Source organism: Saccostrea echinata, unplaced genomic scaffold (assembly GCF_033153115.1).
Source record: "Saccostrea echinata isolate AGI-Se365-2 ecotype Australia unplaced genomic scaffold, CSIRO_AGI_Sech_v1 ptg000034l, whole genome shotgun sequence".
NCBI classification, from domain to species: Eukaryota; Metazoa; Mollusca; class Bivalvia; order Ostreida; family Ostreidae; genus Saccostrea; species Saccostrea echinata.
Genome location: NW_026889783.1, coordinates 6836947 through 6852421, shown reverse-complemented (window position 1 = coordinate 6852421; position 15475 = coordinate 6836947). Strand labels below are relative to the sequence as shown.

The 15475-nt window shown below is 35.1% G+C and overlaps 1 protein-coding gene across 1 annotated transcript in view; it reads left to right on the top strand.

The window, feature by feature from the left end:
* LOC133199321 (uncharacterized) overlaps nt 1-9641 on the top strand; it is a 59353-nt gene extending 49712 nt beyond the window's left edge. Inside the window, exons 30-40 of the mRNA XM_061335133.1 lie at nt 1632-1805; nt 2126-2350; nt 2447-2558; nt 2741-2931; nt 3946-4096; nt 4903-5062; nt 5351-5676; nt 7280-7460; nt 8375-8531; nt 9203-9379; nt 9501-9641. Coding sequence (XP_061191117.1) covers nt 1632-1805; nt 2126-2350; nt 2447-2558; nt 2741-2931; nt 3946-4096; nt 4903-5062; nt 5351-5676; nt 7280-7460; nt 8375-8531; nt 9203-9379; nt 9501-9641 — 1995 coding nt within the window. The remainder of the gene's footprint in view (nt 1-1631; nt 1806-2125; nt 2351-2446; nt 2559-2740; nt 2932-3945; nt 4097-4902; nt 5063-5350; nt 5677-7279; nt 7461-8374; nt 8532-9202; nt 9380-9500) is intronic.
* Nucleotides 9642-15475: the final 5834 nt, after the last annotated feature.

The window sequence follows — 15475 nt, the reverse complement described above, 5'->3', positions numbered from 1 at the left end:
TGGAAACTAAGGAAGCAGAGGGGAGACTTAGGTGTGTAAAGGTGTGACTGTGGAAACTAAGGAAGCAGAGGGGAGACTCAGGTATGTAAAGGTGTGACTGTGGAAACTTAGGAAGCAGAGGGGGAGACTCAGGTATTATAAAGGTGTGACTGTGGAAACTAAGGAAGCAGAGGGGGAGACTCAGGTATGTAAAGATGTGACTGTGGAAATTAAGGAAGCAGAGGGGGAGACTCAGGTATGTAAAGGTTTGACTGTTGAAACTAAGGAAGCAGAGGAGGAGAATCAAGGTGTGTAAAGGTGTGACTGTGGAAAGGAAACAGAGTTGAGACATTGAATGTAAAGTAAGCACTGAAAATGTTGAAAGTAAGGTTATCAGAAACTTAGGTAATATCTAATCACAGATTCAATTAATTTAGCATGTAGTAATAAGTATGCAGAGATTACAAGGAAAGAAACATTTGTGGAAATGTATGATACGCAGGAGATTTTTGGAGTACAATATACATGTATATACATATATATACAAACAAACTATGGTTTAAAATAAAGGAGCATTAAATAAAATGGCAACTCTTGTGTGATCAACATTAAATTGTGTGAATAAGGTTTAAATCAATTATTATTAGCTCACCTGAGCCAAAGGCTCAAGTGAGCTTTTCTGATTGAAATTTGTCCGTTGTCTGTCGTTGTCATTGTCATAAACTTTTCACATTTTCATCTTCTTCTCAAGAACCACTGGGCCAATTTCAACCAAACTTGCCACAAAGTATCCTTGGGTTAAGGGGAATCAAGTTCGTTCAAATGAAAGGCCACGCCTTCTTCCAAGGGGAGATAATTATGAATTCATGAAAAATTAATGGCATCATTTAAAAATCTTCTTCTCAAAAACCACTGTGCTTGAAAATATGAAACTTATCTGGAAGCATCCTCAGGTATTGTAGATTCAAGTTTGTTCAAATCATGACCCCCAGGGGTAGGGTGGGGCCACAATGGGGGATCAGTTTTACATAGGAATACATAGGAAAAATCTTTAAAAATCTTCTTCTCAAGAACAGCAAAGCCATGATGGGTTATATTTATATGGAAGCCTCCTCAGTTAGTGTAGATTCAAGTTTGTTCCAGTCATGACCCCAGGGGGTAGGGTGGGGCCACAAGGCTATCAAAGTTTTACATAAGAAAACATAGGAAAAATCTTTAAAAATCTTCTTCTCAATAACGGCAAAGCCATGATTGGTCATATTTATATGGAAGCATCCTCAGGTAGTGTAGATTCAAGTTTGTTCAAATCATGACCCCCAGGGGTAGGGTGGGGCCACAATGGGTGATCAAAGTTTTACATAGGAATATATAGGTAACATCTTTAAAAATCTTCTTCTCAAGAACAGCAAAGCTATGATTAGTCATATTTAAATGGAAGCATCATCAGGTAATGTAGATTCAAATTTGTACAAATCATGATCCCCTGGAGAATAGAGGGGCCATAACAAGGGATCATACAAAGGAATACAAAGGATATATCAATCAAAATTTTCTTCTTAAGAACAGAGCCATTATTTGTCATTATTTGTTATTTTTTTCCTAGCCAGAGTGCTCAGGTGAGCGATGTGGCCCCTGGGCCTCTTGTTTTGCAGATCTCTTTTATTCCTGTGGATATGACATTTGGTATTGATTGGCAATTTGGTTATCGAATGGATGGACAACTTGGTATCCAGGGTAAATTTTCCAAAGGGAACAAAAACTATGTAATGAATGTCCAGTTTGTTATGCCCAAACTCATGAATGTAACACTGACTTCAGAAGTTCAGGTAAATGAACTTTCTTTAATATAATAAAAAGAAATCATATAATGCCTTTGCCATCAGAAAATTGTGTTATGGTGATATATACTTGTGGTGAGATCAAATGATGAATTGACATTTCTCATTTAAATCCATATAGTAGTGTACATGTATAAATGTAAATATTTAAGTCTCCTTTTTACTCTGGCCTTAATAAGCTTTCAGATGTGATAAATCATTATATGAAAGAATGGACCAGTCTTCACTTGGGATTCATACCTTAAAAAACTTATACTTGTTGAAACCTTTGATTTCATTGAAAAATTTTTTCCTTGCTTTTTATACAGTCCAATGTGAGCGATGTCTTGACTTTGGTGAGTGAAGTGACTGGGTCTACCCAGATCACAAACAACCTGTCCTGGCCCACAGATAAAACAACTCTACCCCATCAATTGAGGGCCATCAGGTCATCTGTACACTTTGTGGGACAGGCTTTCATTTCAGCAAGCAAAACAATGATGACTAATCTTAGAAAGACATTCCCAGAAAAAGAAATTCCTTTTTTGAACATGGTAATTAAGGACTTTTCCGATTGAATTCTTTAAAAATAATTGTTCTTGCTAATTGAGTAACATACTACAATTTAAGAATGATTGCTTTTTATATAGACAGTGAATACTTTTTACAAGAATCATCTGGAGCCATTTCTGCAAACTATACCTCTTACTAGGCCAATTAGAAGTACAATAAAGTCTAAACTGATTTCTAAGAATGAAACAGGTAAAGTACTTTAGAAAATATTATATATCAATGAATATCACAGGACAAATGTGTATGTTAATGAACCAAAATTTATCAACAGGAATCTCTATGTAATGAACTTGAGAGAAAATTGATCACCTTAGTAAATATCCTGAAGTATTATTAAACTTTTTTTTTTCTGATTTCTATTTTTAATTAAGGATCAGCATTTATTTGGCACTTGGATGTGTACATTGCTGAATTGCTAAAGATAACTGGACATTCACTCCAGAACCCCCCTGGCCTTATGGTAGGGATCACAAACAGCTTGAAGAGGAAGATCATTGAGATCTTAAAGGAGGGCAAACTAGTCTGGGTACAGCCATTCCCCTTCAAGATTAAAACATTTCTAGTGAGTTGAAATGTATTTTTGTCCCCGCTTTCATAAAAGCAGGGGGAAATTAAATCTGTTTTGTCTGTCTGTCTTTCAGTCTGTCTGTCACAGTAGCTTTAAGGTTCATAAACCCTCTGCTCACTCATATAAAATGCTGCTTTAACTCTAATGATTTTCCAAAAGAAATGTGTTTTACAAATGAAATAAAAAACAATTATAGTATAGCTTTCGAGGCAAAATTGGACAAAAAAAGACAGGAATAATAGAAATTTATTCAGAGTGTCGATGAACCTTAACATAACATTTGAATGAGAAAAGGTAGGGCTGTCCTATTTCACATGTACATTACCTATGACAAGAACTTTCCAAATTTAGTATGATTTTTGACCCCATGACTTTGCCTTTGAAGTTTGACCTACTTGTGAAAAATGTTAACTTTCATGATTTCTTTTAAATGAGAGAAGATATAGCATTCATATTTGACATGTGCATTACCTGTGACAAAAATTTAATATTTTTATGATTTTTGATCCCAAGACCTTGACCTGGATGATTGACCTACTTCTCAAAAATTTTAACATTGGTGATAACTTGAATGAGAGAAGATAGGGTGTTCATATTTGACAAGTGCATTACCTGTGACAAGACCTTTCCAAATGTACTGTTTTTTGACCACGTGACCTTGAAGTTTTACCTACTTATCAATACTTTTAACTTTGGTCATAACTTTTTCTCCAGAAGAGACGGGGCTTTGATATTTTTTCACGTGTGCATTACTTGTGACAAGACCTATCAGATTGCATGAAAGTGATTTAGCATGTAAGTCAAAACTAGTACATGTAGTTGAACCCTATGTATTTTTCAGGTCAGTGGGTCATTGGTCTGATGGAAACCAATTAAAATATTGGATGAAGGAAAATTTTAAAACCTTTTGTCAATGTATGATTGTGGAATTATATTATACATGTAAATTCTTGATACATGCCAGTTTTATTATTCCTGTTGTTATAACCATATTATTTGTATTATTAGTATTGGAAGGAAACAATTGGTCAGAGGTACCTGTCTAATGTTTTATCTGTACTAAAGAGAAGGAAACCTTCACAGCCTTCAAACCATAAAGCCATCATAAAAGGGTTCAGACAAATCACAACGTTTGATAGAAAATCATTTGAAATTCCAGGTACTGTACAGGTTTCACAGACTTGAATTATCAGTATTTATTCCCAAGCAAATAAAATAGAACTATTATATTTATAGTCTCCTTTGTTGAAACAGTGTGGTAAATTATAATACTGTATACAGGGTTATTTTCGCCCCGTGTTATTTTCGCCCTTTCATACTTGCAAACAATTTTGCCCCGTTTTAAATTCGCCCAGTCACAATTCTGTTTAACAAATTATACTGTGATTTTTGAATTCGCCCTGTTTTAAATTCGCCCACTTGTGTGTAGGGCGAAAGGGGCGAAAATAAAACGGGGCGAAATTTTCCCTGTATACAGTAGTTTGTGATGATTTTTTGTTTTAACATACCTGATATTTAATGTAATTTGTAGATACAATAAATTGTACCGGTAATCTTGATTTGCAGACAAACTCCAAGAAGTTATGCATATAGATATTTCTTAGGTTTTTACCATTTGAAACATTAGTATTATGACTTAGACATGTATATTTTAATTCATAAATGAAAAAAAGTTCATTAAACTTAACTGAGGGTATCCTGTATGGAGCACCCATACTTTTTTCCTTAAGAAAACATTCCTATTTGAGACATTTATACTTGTACTTCCCAATTATACTACTACAATCTCCTTAACAGTCCACATATTTAGCTAAATAAATGAGCATTATGACATGACATTTGTGTGGATTCAGAATCTTGTATAAGAGCCTCTAGATTGTATTTCCTGACTTGTTTCTGTATTTTATGAGATGATTTATTAATGATTTTATAAGGTCAGTAGAAGAGCCTAATTTTACATTTCAGAGAACAAACTGGAATGTAAACACCTGTTAACAGCTGATTTCCACCGTGGAAGGTTTGCTGTTATCATGTCTATCAGTGAAATTTCTCTGTTTACCGTGGACAGTTTTGTTACTGTGGACAACAAGGGGAGATTATTCCATGGAGATTGTGATGTTCCAGTGTAAGACAGAGATTAATACAAGCATCTGCAAACTATTTATAAAAATTATATCATAATTAGGTATTCTATACATTCAATTTTAAAATAATCCAGTAAGATCATTATTAAATGTCTTAGGATGATGACAACATCTGCATACTCAGTATCCATCAGTCCTAGAGTTGTCTGTTAAATAAAAAAGTTATTAAATATTTTTCAATTCAGTAAAGATTGTTTAAGAATAAAAGATACATGCACTCTTTAGTCTGGTCAGGAAATACATGTATACATTTTGTATTGTTTCACCAGTAAGATGCTACCACCTGCTCAAAAAGACATACAGATAACCAGACCGAACAACCACACCATAAATATTGGAACAAATCATGGCATTAACCTAACCTTCCATATTCTCCAAAATGAATGCCATGTGGAGCTGTCGCCTGAGTTTAGAAATGAGACACTGGGTCTGCTGGGAAATCCGGACTCTCAGAAGGGAACAGACTGGAGAGATCCTGAGGGAGTGATATTACAGAAACTCAGTCAATTCCTCCCAGCTTTTGCTCTTGGTGGACCCAAGTACTGTCATCAAGAAGAAAAAATGCAGAATGTCACTCAGCAATATATTCACACCTGTAAGTTATCTGTTGACTAACCACCGAAATCAAGTTGTCAAAAATTCTTATTAACTAAGATTTCAGAAATTAGGCAGTCATTGAATGCATGTCGGTATAGGGTAATATTTTGACCCCCCAAAAAACATTGAACACGGATTCAATATATTGCATAATATTTTGAACCTGGGTTGCAATACTCCCCCCCCCCCCCCCCAAAAAAAAAAATTGATCCAATGATTCAAAATATAATGGTTATAAAATATTGACCCTGGGTTCATTTTTTTACAACAGCATACTCCCCCCAATTACCATTTTTTTAGAGGGGGGGGGGTGAATTAGAAGGGGTTGGAGGCTCAAAATATTCAACACCCATTAAACTATTGTTACTTAAACGAGGGCCAGGGGATTAAAGATATTATGATTGAGAAATATTGACCCTCCTTAAGAGGTTTTTTTTTGGGGGGGGGGGGGTTATTTCAGGATATTATGGACATGATATATTGACCGTCTTTACACCTTTTTTTCGGTAAGAAAGGGTGGTGTTGATGGAAGATAATGTGACTGTGAAATATTGAATCCCCATTAGAGTTTTATAGTTAAGAGGAGGGGGATTCAAGTTCAGGCTGAAAAATATTGAACCCTTATTAAATTTTTATAGTTAAGAGAAGGGGGTTCAAGATATAATGGCTCTGAATTACTGAATCACTATTGATTTTTTATGGTTAAGAGGAGAAGTTCAAGGTATGGTTGGGAAATAGACTCCTCTTCATTTTGATTTTATTGAAATGGGGAGAGGGGATCAAGATGTTATGACATGAAATAATGAAACCCCATAAGTGTTTTAAAGTTAAGAGGAGAGGGATTCAAGATATGGCTGTAAATATTATTTAACCCCATATTAGAGTTTTTTGCATAATAAACCTGTAGGGAGTTATATATTTTGCAGCCATAATAACTTAAACACACAAACCAACCTCCACCTGTTAAAAAAAATCTCTAGGATGATCACTATTTCCCAACTTTTGAATTCTAATGGGGGTTCAATATATTGCATCCATAATATGCTTACCCCCCCCCCCCCAGATGTAGAGGGGTCAATATTTCACTACCATGTCTTGAACTTCTAACTATGAAAGCCTACTTTTTTTTGGGGGGGGGGGCAATATTTCACAGCCATTATATCTTGACACCCATCCCCTTAAAAAAAAATAAGGGTAAAGCTTTACAGCCATATTGTCCTGAACCCCCAACCTCAACTCCCAATGAAAAGAAATTAAATGTAGAGGTGGTCAATCTTTTGCAACCATAATATCTTGAACCCCCTCCTCTTAACTACATGTAAGTCTAATGGGGTGCAGTATGTCATAGCATAATATTTTGAACCCCTCCCCCACCCACCCACCCCTCTCCTTAGTAAGGGGATCAAAATATGGCTATAATATTTTGAACCCTAGGTTCAATATCAGGGAGTTCAATATCTTGGAGTGATATTTCAAACCAGGTTCAAAATATTGTGGGGTTCAATACATGTATATTATATGACACTGGTACATTATTAATTTATATGTCCATCAATATTAGAGCCCTATGGTTGGACTGTTTTCCATTTACAATTCTACAGTGAACTCTGACCCTAGTGCCACACCAGTAGATATTGTCCTGGTTGTTCCGGAGACATTAGATGGTATGGAGGATTTAGATTCTGTACTTATAGAGCTGATCCAGTCCATACAGAGGAGGTTTAAAGACACACAAATCGGTGTTCTGATCTACGACAGTAAGGACACAACAAAACCCTCTCAGTAAGCTCAAAGCACCAAAAGCTTCAAACCTCAACCTTTCCCTATGATATTGACCTTATTTTTTTCTGATTTTTATGTCCCCCTTCAAAGAAGGGAGGGCATATTGCTTTGCTGCTGTCTGTGAGTCAGTCAGTCCACCAGTAGTTTCTGTTCATTTTCTTCGCAGAGGTTGCACATACTGAAATGAAATTTGGTAGATTTATCATAAAAATATCTAAGTCAAGTTATGTTTTGGGTACGATTGAGCAATTTTTGACAGAGTTATGCCCCTTGAACATAGAAAAATTCCAATTATTGGGGGGGGGGGGGGGGGGGGGGGGGAATAAGTGTTTCACAATCATCTCTTGTTTGAAAATAGCTCAGTTTTTAAGAAAGTGTTTTCATGAGTATTTTCAGCAACATCATACATATAAGTGGATACATATTGATAAGGCAAATAATCTATATCAAAATTTTTTGATATTGACTTTCAATATGGTCTCCATTTATTTTCTTCATTTGTATTTTGCCACTCACTTTTGTCAACACTTTGTAGCTTTCTTGAATACAACTTTATATATGGATACATCCTGCTGATAGCATTCCCACAATGTCAGAGTTTTTTAACCTTAAATTATCCTTCCTAACCTCAAATTTACAAAACAAAAGTTTTAGGAAAATATTTCTTGTATTACATTATGTTTTGATAATTTCAATACAAGAATATTTCAAAAGATTTCAAAAACTCTTGAATAATGACAATCAAAAAGCAGTTTTTTTAAAAAAAGGAAACTCATTTCAGCTTGACACATGCTAATTAAAATTTAATTTCTTCTTTTCTTTTACAAGTCAGATACTTTTGAAAAAGGGAACAATTAAGATTGAATTTTAATAAGATTGGCAGTCATTCGGAAGTTGAACACATGTGATTGTAGATACTTTATGGAGGTGAAGTCTATCAATGACACTACGTTGAAGCAGGTTTGTGGGAGAGAGAGAGAGTCACAAGCAGCTCTAATTTTACCTGTGGCAGCTTCCTACCCCTACAGAATACACAGCCATAAAGTCCTACTATTGCTTTCTCCAGTACTGGTTAGTACACAACCAAGCACTTGGTCAAATATTGCTTTTACAATCTGCAGGTTTAGAGTACAGTAAAACTTTTGTACAAACATAGATATAGCAAATTTACAGATGATAGTGATGTTTGTTGGGTTTCAAGCAACATTCTTAACAATTCCTATAAAATATTCAGTTATGATGAACCCTGGTCTAACAAATTTACTGATATAACAAGTTAATTTTGTGTCCCTCAGAGGTCAAAAATAGAAATAACAAAAAATCAACATCTTTCATAACACATTTTTAGGGTCCTAAAATTTAAATATATAATTTTTTTTAAAAACATTTATAATAGAAATTTTATAAAAGGGACATTCTAGTTCTCCAAGATTGTTTTTTAATGTAATATTTTGAGTATGTTTGGTAATCAGAAGCAACATATTTGTGAATTTGCTTTTATTTAAGTTATACAAATCTGTTACATGGATATAATGAATGGATGTAGTGAAGTTGATCTATAGGCCTCAAGGACTTTGCTATATGATGTTTCATTGTAACATTGTAATATACTAAATACTAGCATCTTGTAATTATACAACAACAACAAAAAAGGAATTTTTATAACCAAAGAATCATTCTTAACAATGCAATTTTTCTGGAAGCTCCCTATATTTTTGAGAAAATAATGGTGTCTTAAACAGGATATCTTAGATTCCACCAGCTCTGAAGATATGAAGATTTTGTTGGAACGCAGCAAGATTACTCTATACCTTGCAACTGTATATCAAAGACTGAAAAACAAAGTAATAGGGATCAGCTGGGACAATCGAGCCATCATGTACCCATCTGACAGATTCAATCCACTGTCTTTCCCAAAGGCAAGTCCTGATTCTATACATGCTTGTAAAAAACAAGAGGCCCGATAACTAAAGTGACATTTGGGCAAAATTTTGAGGACACAATTTTGGTCTTCTTGAATTTTTCTTTTGCTCTTTTTAGGGTGAGGCCATGAAACTTTTGGAAGACACATCAGGAGCACTTTTTAAAATTCAAGCAATCATCCAAAAAGACAGAAAGGAAATTGATGCTCTGGTACAATATCTGTATGAAGAAATTTCAAATAACAGTCAGTGCGAGTGAATGAACCTTGACCTTGAAATTTATACTGGGTATTTTCAAACTAACATGGTTGTGTGTATGTCATAAAAAGTATTCAAAACTATCTCTTATCTTTTGGAAAAATTGATATGTATGATGTATAACATGATTGTAGAGTATTAGTTGAAAGCTCACAAAAGTTTATCAGTTTATCTAATACAAGTTTGCTTGTAATATCAATTCACATTTTCCTTTGTTTTTCCTTTTTAGGTCACCTGATCACTCAGGTGATCTATTGCTATCTGTTTTCATCTGTTGTTGTTCGTTAATATTTGAACATTTTCAGCTTCTTCTCTGGAACTGCTGAACCATTTCCAACCAATTTTGGCACAGAACATCTATGAGTGAAGGGGAATAAAAATTATGAATTTCATGGTCCCTGAGGCTAAAATCATCAAAATTAATGCTATCTTTAAAAATCTTCTTCTTTACTCCTGGACATCAATCAGTCAAACTGTTGTCATGATTGTAATAAGCATTGAGCTCTCTACCAAAATTTTAAAATTCATGGCCCCAAGGTTAGAGGTTCTGGAGTTAGGATGGGGCTCTAATGACCATATAGTGAAAATGTATAAATTCTTTAAAAATTGTCTTCTCTCCCCCTGTATGTAAAGCAGATAAAGTAAGTGCATGGTTATGGTGATCAAGGGTGCCTCTTTAAAACTTAAAATTTGTGGCCCCAGGTTGAGGGGTTCTACAGGAAAGGGGGGGGGGGCTCTATTGATTATACAGAGAAAGTGCATTATTTCTTGAATACCTTCTTCTTAAGCAAATAAACCAAGTATATAATTATGATCAGCAAGGGTGCCTCTACAAAAAATGTGAATTTCATGGCCTCTGGATCAGGGGTTCTGGTGTTAGGGTGGGGCTGTATTGATTATGTAGTGAAAATGCATTTCTTTGAAAATCTTCTTCTCTGCTCCTAGATATTTATCAGATAAACTAAGTGTATGGTTATGGTGATCAAGAGTGCCTCTTCCAAATTTGTGAAATTTGTGGCCCCAGGGGCAAGAGTTCAGTTGGGGGGGGGGGGGGGGGGGCTCTATTGAATACTTAGTGAAACTGCATTATTTCTTTGAAAATCTTCTCTGCTCCTGGGTATTTTGCAGATAAACTAAGTGCATAGTTATGATGAGCAAGGGAGTCTCTTCCAAAATTATGAATTTCATGGCCTCTGGGTCAGGGGTTTTGGTCTTAGGGTGGGTCTCTATTGTTAATAGATTGCCTCTTCCAAAAATTATGAAATTTGTGGCCCCAGGGTCAGGGTTCTATGGGAGGGGATGGGGTTCTGTTGATTATATAGTGAAAGTGCATTATTTCTGTGAAATTCTTCTTCTCTGCTATTGGGTATTGAACAACCAAGTGCAAAGTTAAGATGAGCAAGAGTGCTTCTTCCAAAATTGTGAATTTCATGACCCCTGGGTAAGGGGTTTTGATGTAAGGGTGGGGCTGTATTGATTATATAGTGAAATTGCATTAATTCTTTGAAAATCTTCTTTGCTCCTGTGTATTTAGCAGATAAACTAAGTGCATGGTTATGATGAGCAAGGATGCCCCTTCCCAAATTGTGAAATTGGTGGCCCCAGGGCTCAGGTTCAGGTGGGGGAGATGTTGAATATATAGTGAAAATGCATTATTTCTTTGAAAATCTTCTTCTCTGCCCCTGGGTGTTTAGGCAGTCAAACTAATTACATGATTGTGATGAACAAGGATGTCTTTTCAAAAAGTTTGATATTCATGGGTTCAGGAGTTTTGGTGTTAGGGTGGGACTCTTGAATATATAGTAAAACTGCATTATTTCTTTGAAACTCTTATTCTCTGCCCATGGATAATTAGCAAACATACTAAGTGAATGGTTATGATGAGCAAGGGTGTCTCATGAATTGTGAATTTCTTGGCCCCTGGGTCAGGGGCTCTGGTGTTAGGGTGGGACTTTGTTGAATCTAATGAAAATGCATTATTTCTTTGAAAATCTTCTTCTATGCTCCTGGGCATCTAGGCAGCAAACAGAATATATAAAGTTGTAATGAGCAAGGGTATTGTTACCAGATTGTTAAAATTCTGCACCACTTGGTGAATTTATTAATTTGTATTCTACAGAAAGAAGTTATTCCCCTTTGCTATTCACCTATAATTTACATTGTAAATAATGTAATTGAAAGGTCAATTGAAAAAAAAAATTATACAAGAATATTTAATAATTAATACAAAAAGTACTTTCATAGTTTTTAATGGTCAGGTAGACTTGTAAATAGTAAATAAATAAAAACAGTACAAAAATATCTTGCATTTGTACATTAAATGTTCTTCAAAGACTAAGTTAGGCCAGTGTGAGAGGGAATGACATTGGTTTACTAATATTGCTCAAGAACTATTGTTTTATTTAATCAGCATGGGGATGGTGACAAATGGGGGCAAAAAAGTAGATCAACTTTAAGACTAACTTTGAGCAATAAATAAATTATTTTGCTGATCCCTGACCATCCTATTTCTCTTGCTTTTGGGCAACATAGCTTCATTTATCAGCTTATTTTGTTTTATTTTATTAGCTCACCTGAGCCGAAGGCTCAAGTGAGCTTTTCTGATCAAAATTTGTCTGATGTCTGTCTTTGTAAACTTTTCACATTTTCATCTTCTTCTCCAGAACTACTGGGCCAATTTCAACCAAACTTGGCACAGAGTATCCTTGGTTGAAGGGAATTCAAGTTTGTTCAAATGAAGGGCCACACTCTCCTCCAAGGGGGGATAATTAAGAATTAGTGAAAAATCAATAACATCCTTTAAAAATCTTCTTCTCAAGAACCACTAAACCAGAAAAGATGAAAGTCATGTGGAATCATTGTCAGATAGTATAGATTCAAGTTTCTTAAAATCATGACCCTGAGGATAGGGTGGGGCCACAGTGGACGATCAAAGTTTTACATAGGTATATATAGGAAAAATCTTTAAAAATCTTCTTCTCAAGAAAGGGAAAGCAATGATTGGTCATATTAATGTGAAAGCATCTTCAGGTGATTTAGATTAAAATTTGTTAAATTCATGACCCCCGGGAGTAGTGTGGGGCCACAGTGGATGATCAAAGTTTTACATAGGAGTATATAGGAAAATCTTCAAAAATCTTCTTCTCAAGAACAGCAAAGCTATAATTGGTCATATTAATGTGAAAGCATCCTCAGGTGGTGTAGATTCAAGTTTGTTCAAATCATGACCCCCAGGGGTAGGGTGGGGCCACAATGGACAAAGTTTTACATAGGAATATATAGGAAAAATCTTTGAAAATCTTCTTCTCAAGAACACCAAAGCCATGATTGGTCATATTTATTTGGAAGCATCCTCAGATAGTGTAGATTCAAATTTGTTCAAATCATGACACTTGGGGGTAGGGTGGGGCCACAATGAAAGTTCAAATTATAGTGAAAAAAAAGTCACAGTCAAAAAATATGTAAGTATCCTTAGTTAGTGTAGATTCAATTTTGTTCAAATCATACCCCTACCCTCCCATTTAGGGGTAGGTCGGAACCTCTTTTGCATTTAAGCTTTTCAATACTAAACTGATTTTTGCTTGTTTCCTAGCCACAGTGCTCAGGTGAGCGATGCGGCCCCTTCTACTCAATCTTTGGATCCTTTGACAGTGTTACATTATACTCAGGTAACCAGTCCCTTTGGGCCTCTTTTCTTTGTTTCTTTTTTGGTAAAGAGTCATAAGTTTATTTAAACAAATGGTCTTGTATGAGGCAAATCTATAAGGGAAGATCATAAGAATATAGTGCAAGTAGGATTGGGTTGTTTGTTTCCCCTAGAAGTACTTGCTTCTTAATGGTAAAACATCATAGCCCCCCCCCCCCCCCCCCACACACACACACACACAAACACACACATACACACACAAAGTCTATAGGGTTAATGGAAATACAGGGTTCCCTGTATTTTTGAAATTAAGTCTTGTCTCCATTGGGGGAGGGGGTTGGGTTGGTGTTGGGGTTGCAATAGGTATGTGTTGACCCAGAAACAAGGTCATTAAATTCATCAGAACACAGTTCTTCTCTTTACTATTACTCTTAGGTTAAATGTGTCTGCCTTGAACCAAGGTCATTTAGAAGAGGTGAAGGTCAGAGGGTTTGGAAAAATTAATGCTCTCAAAAAGATTGCTTGTGACCTTGTTTCTAAGTATTGAACATTGAGACAAGGTCACATGACCCAGAAATTTTAAACCTTGCTTGGGCTCTGTATTTTAGAGGCTAATACTTTTATTTATAAAAGCTTTTTTCACATATGGCCTTTCTCTTGTTGCTTTTCTGGGGATATGTTAGTCAAATTAGGACAGATATTGCTCTAGTTTGCCTGCTTTTTTATGGAGTATTTCAGGTTCATATGATTGGGAATCAGGATTATGATTGCCCGAGGCAGAATGTGGCAACAATGGGATGTATATTAAACACTTTTAAAAAAATCCAGTTCGTAATTTGTGTAATTTATATCTAAATTCTTTAAAAAAAATTGCATTTGATTTCCATATTATTTACATGCAATTGTTGTGGCTCATGGAACTCTTGATTTTGCTACAGGGTTTAATATTAGATCTAGTGTTTGTAATATGTTCTTGTCTTGCATACACTTAAAATCATTATTCGTAAATATTTCAGGTTGACAGATATGTACAATAAAATAATTAGGTCTTAAAAATTACTTGTCTGGCACCATTTTTTTTTGCATCATATTTTAAAATCATATACATATATAAAGACATGGATTGTAGAGGGTAACTCCCTTATTCCAGATAAGACCATGAAGAAACTAGTAAATTCCTCCTTAAACAATTGTTTATATGTTGTCTTTTTTTTTTTTTTGTTATAGTCCTGAGGCCATCAATTCATATATGCAGTAAAATCTCATCTCCGTCATTCTGACAATTTAATCCAAGTGCTCAACCACAGACATCAAGCCAAAAGTTAACAAGAGGCCCAAGGGCCTAGAATCGCTCTTCTGATAAATTGTACAACCTATCACTTTTAAGCCTCTTGGTATCCTATATATTTAGAAAAATCCTTGAAATTCCAAAAGTAGGTCATCATGACCTACATTGTGTTTACACAATGAGAACCCAAGATGCATCGACTGAGAAAGTTTGATGATTCTAAGCTTATTATCTTAAACATTCAAATATAGCCATGAAATTCCAAATTTTGGTCACTGTGACCTTCTTTTTGTTTAACATACTCTGAGACCCCAAGATGCATCAACTGAGAAAGTTTGGTGATTCTAAGCCTCTTATTATTTGAAATATTTAGATATTGCCTTAAAATTCCAAAAGTAGGTCACCATGACCTACTTTTTAGTTGACACATTCTGTGGACCCAAGATGCATCAACTGACAAATTTTGATGATTCTAAACCAATTAGTATCTGAAATATTTAAATATAGGCATGGAATTCCAAAAGTAGGTCACACTGACTTACTTTTTGGTTGAAATACTTTGAGTCCTTAGGATGCATCAGCTGACAAGGTTTAATGATCATAGGCTTCAAAGCTCCAAAATATGCCTCTAAAACAATTTGAAAAATGAAAAGCTGCAAAATTCAGAAAGTACTGGTAGGTCACTGTCACCTACTTTTTGATAAATATGTTTTAAGGCCCCAAGATGCATCAACTTACAAGATTTGATGATTCTAAACCTCTCAGTATCCAAATGTTTTGAAAATGATTAACCATAAAATTCAGAAAGTAGATCACAGTACAATATATTATTACTACATTTACGTTGGAATATCAGTACACACAGAGCCCACTGGATGTTATGAAGAATAACACCACCACA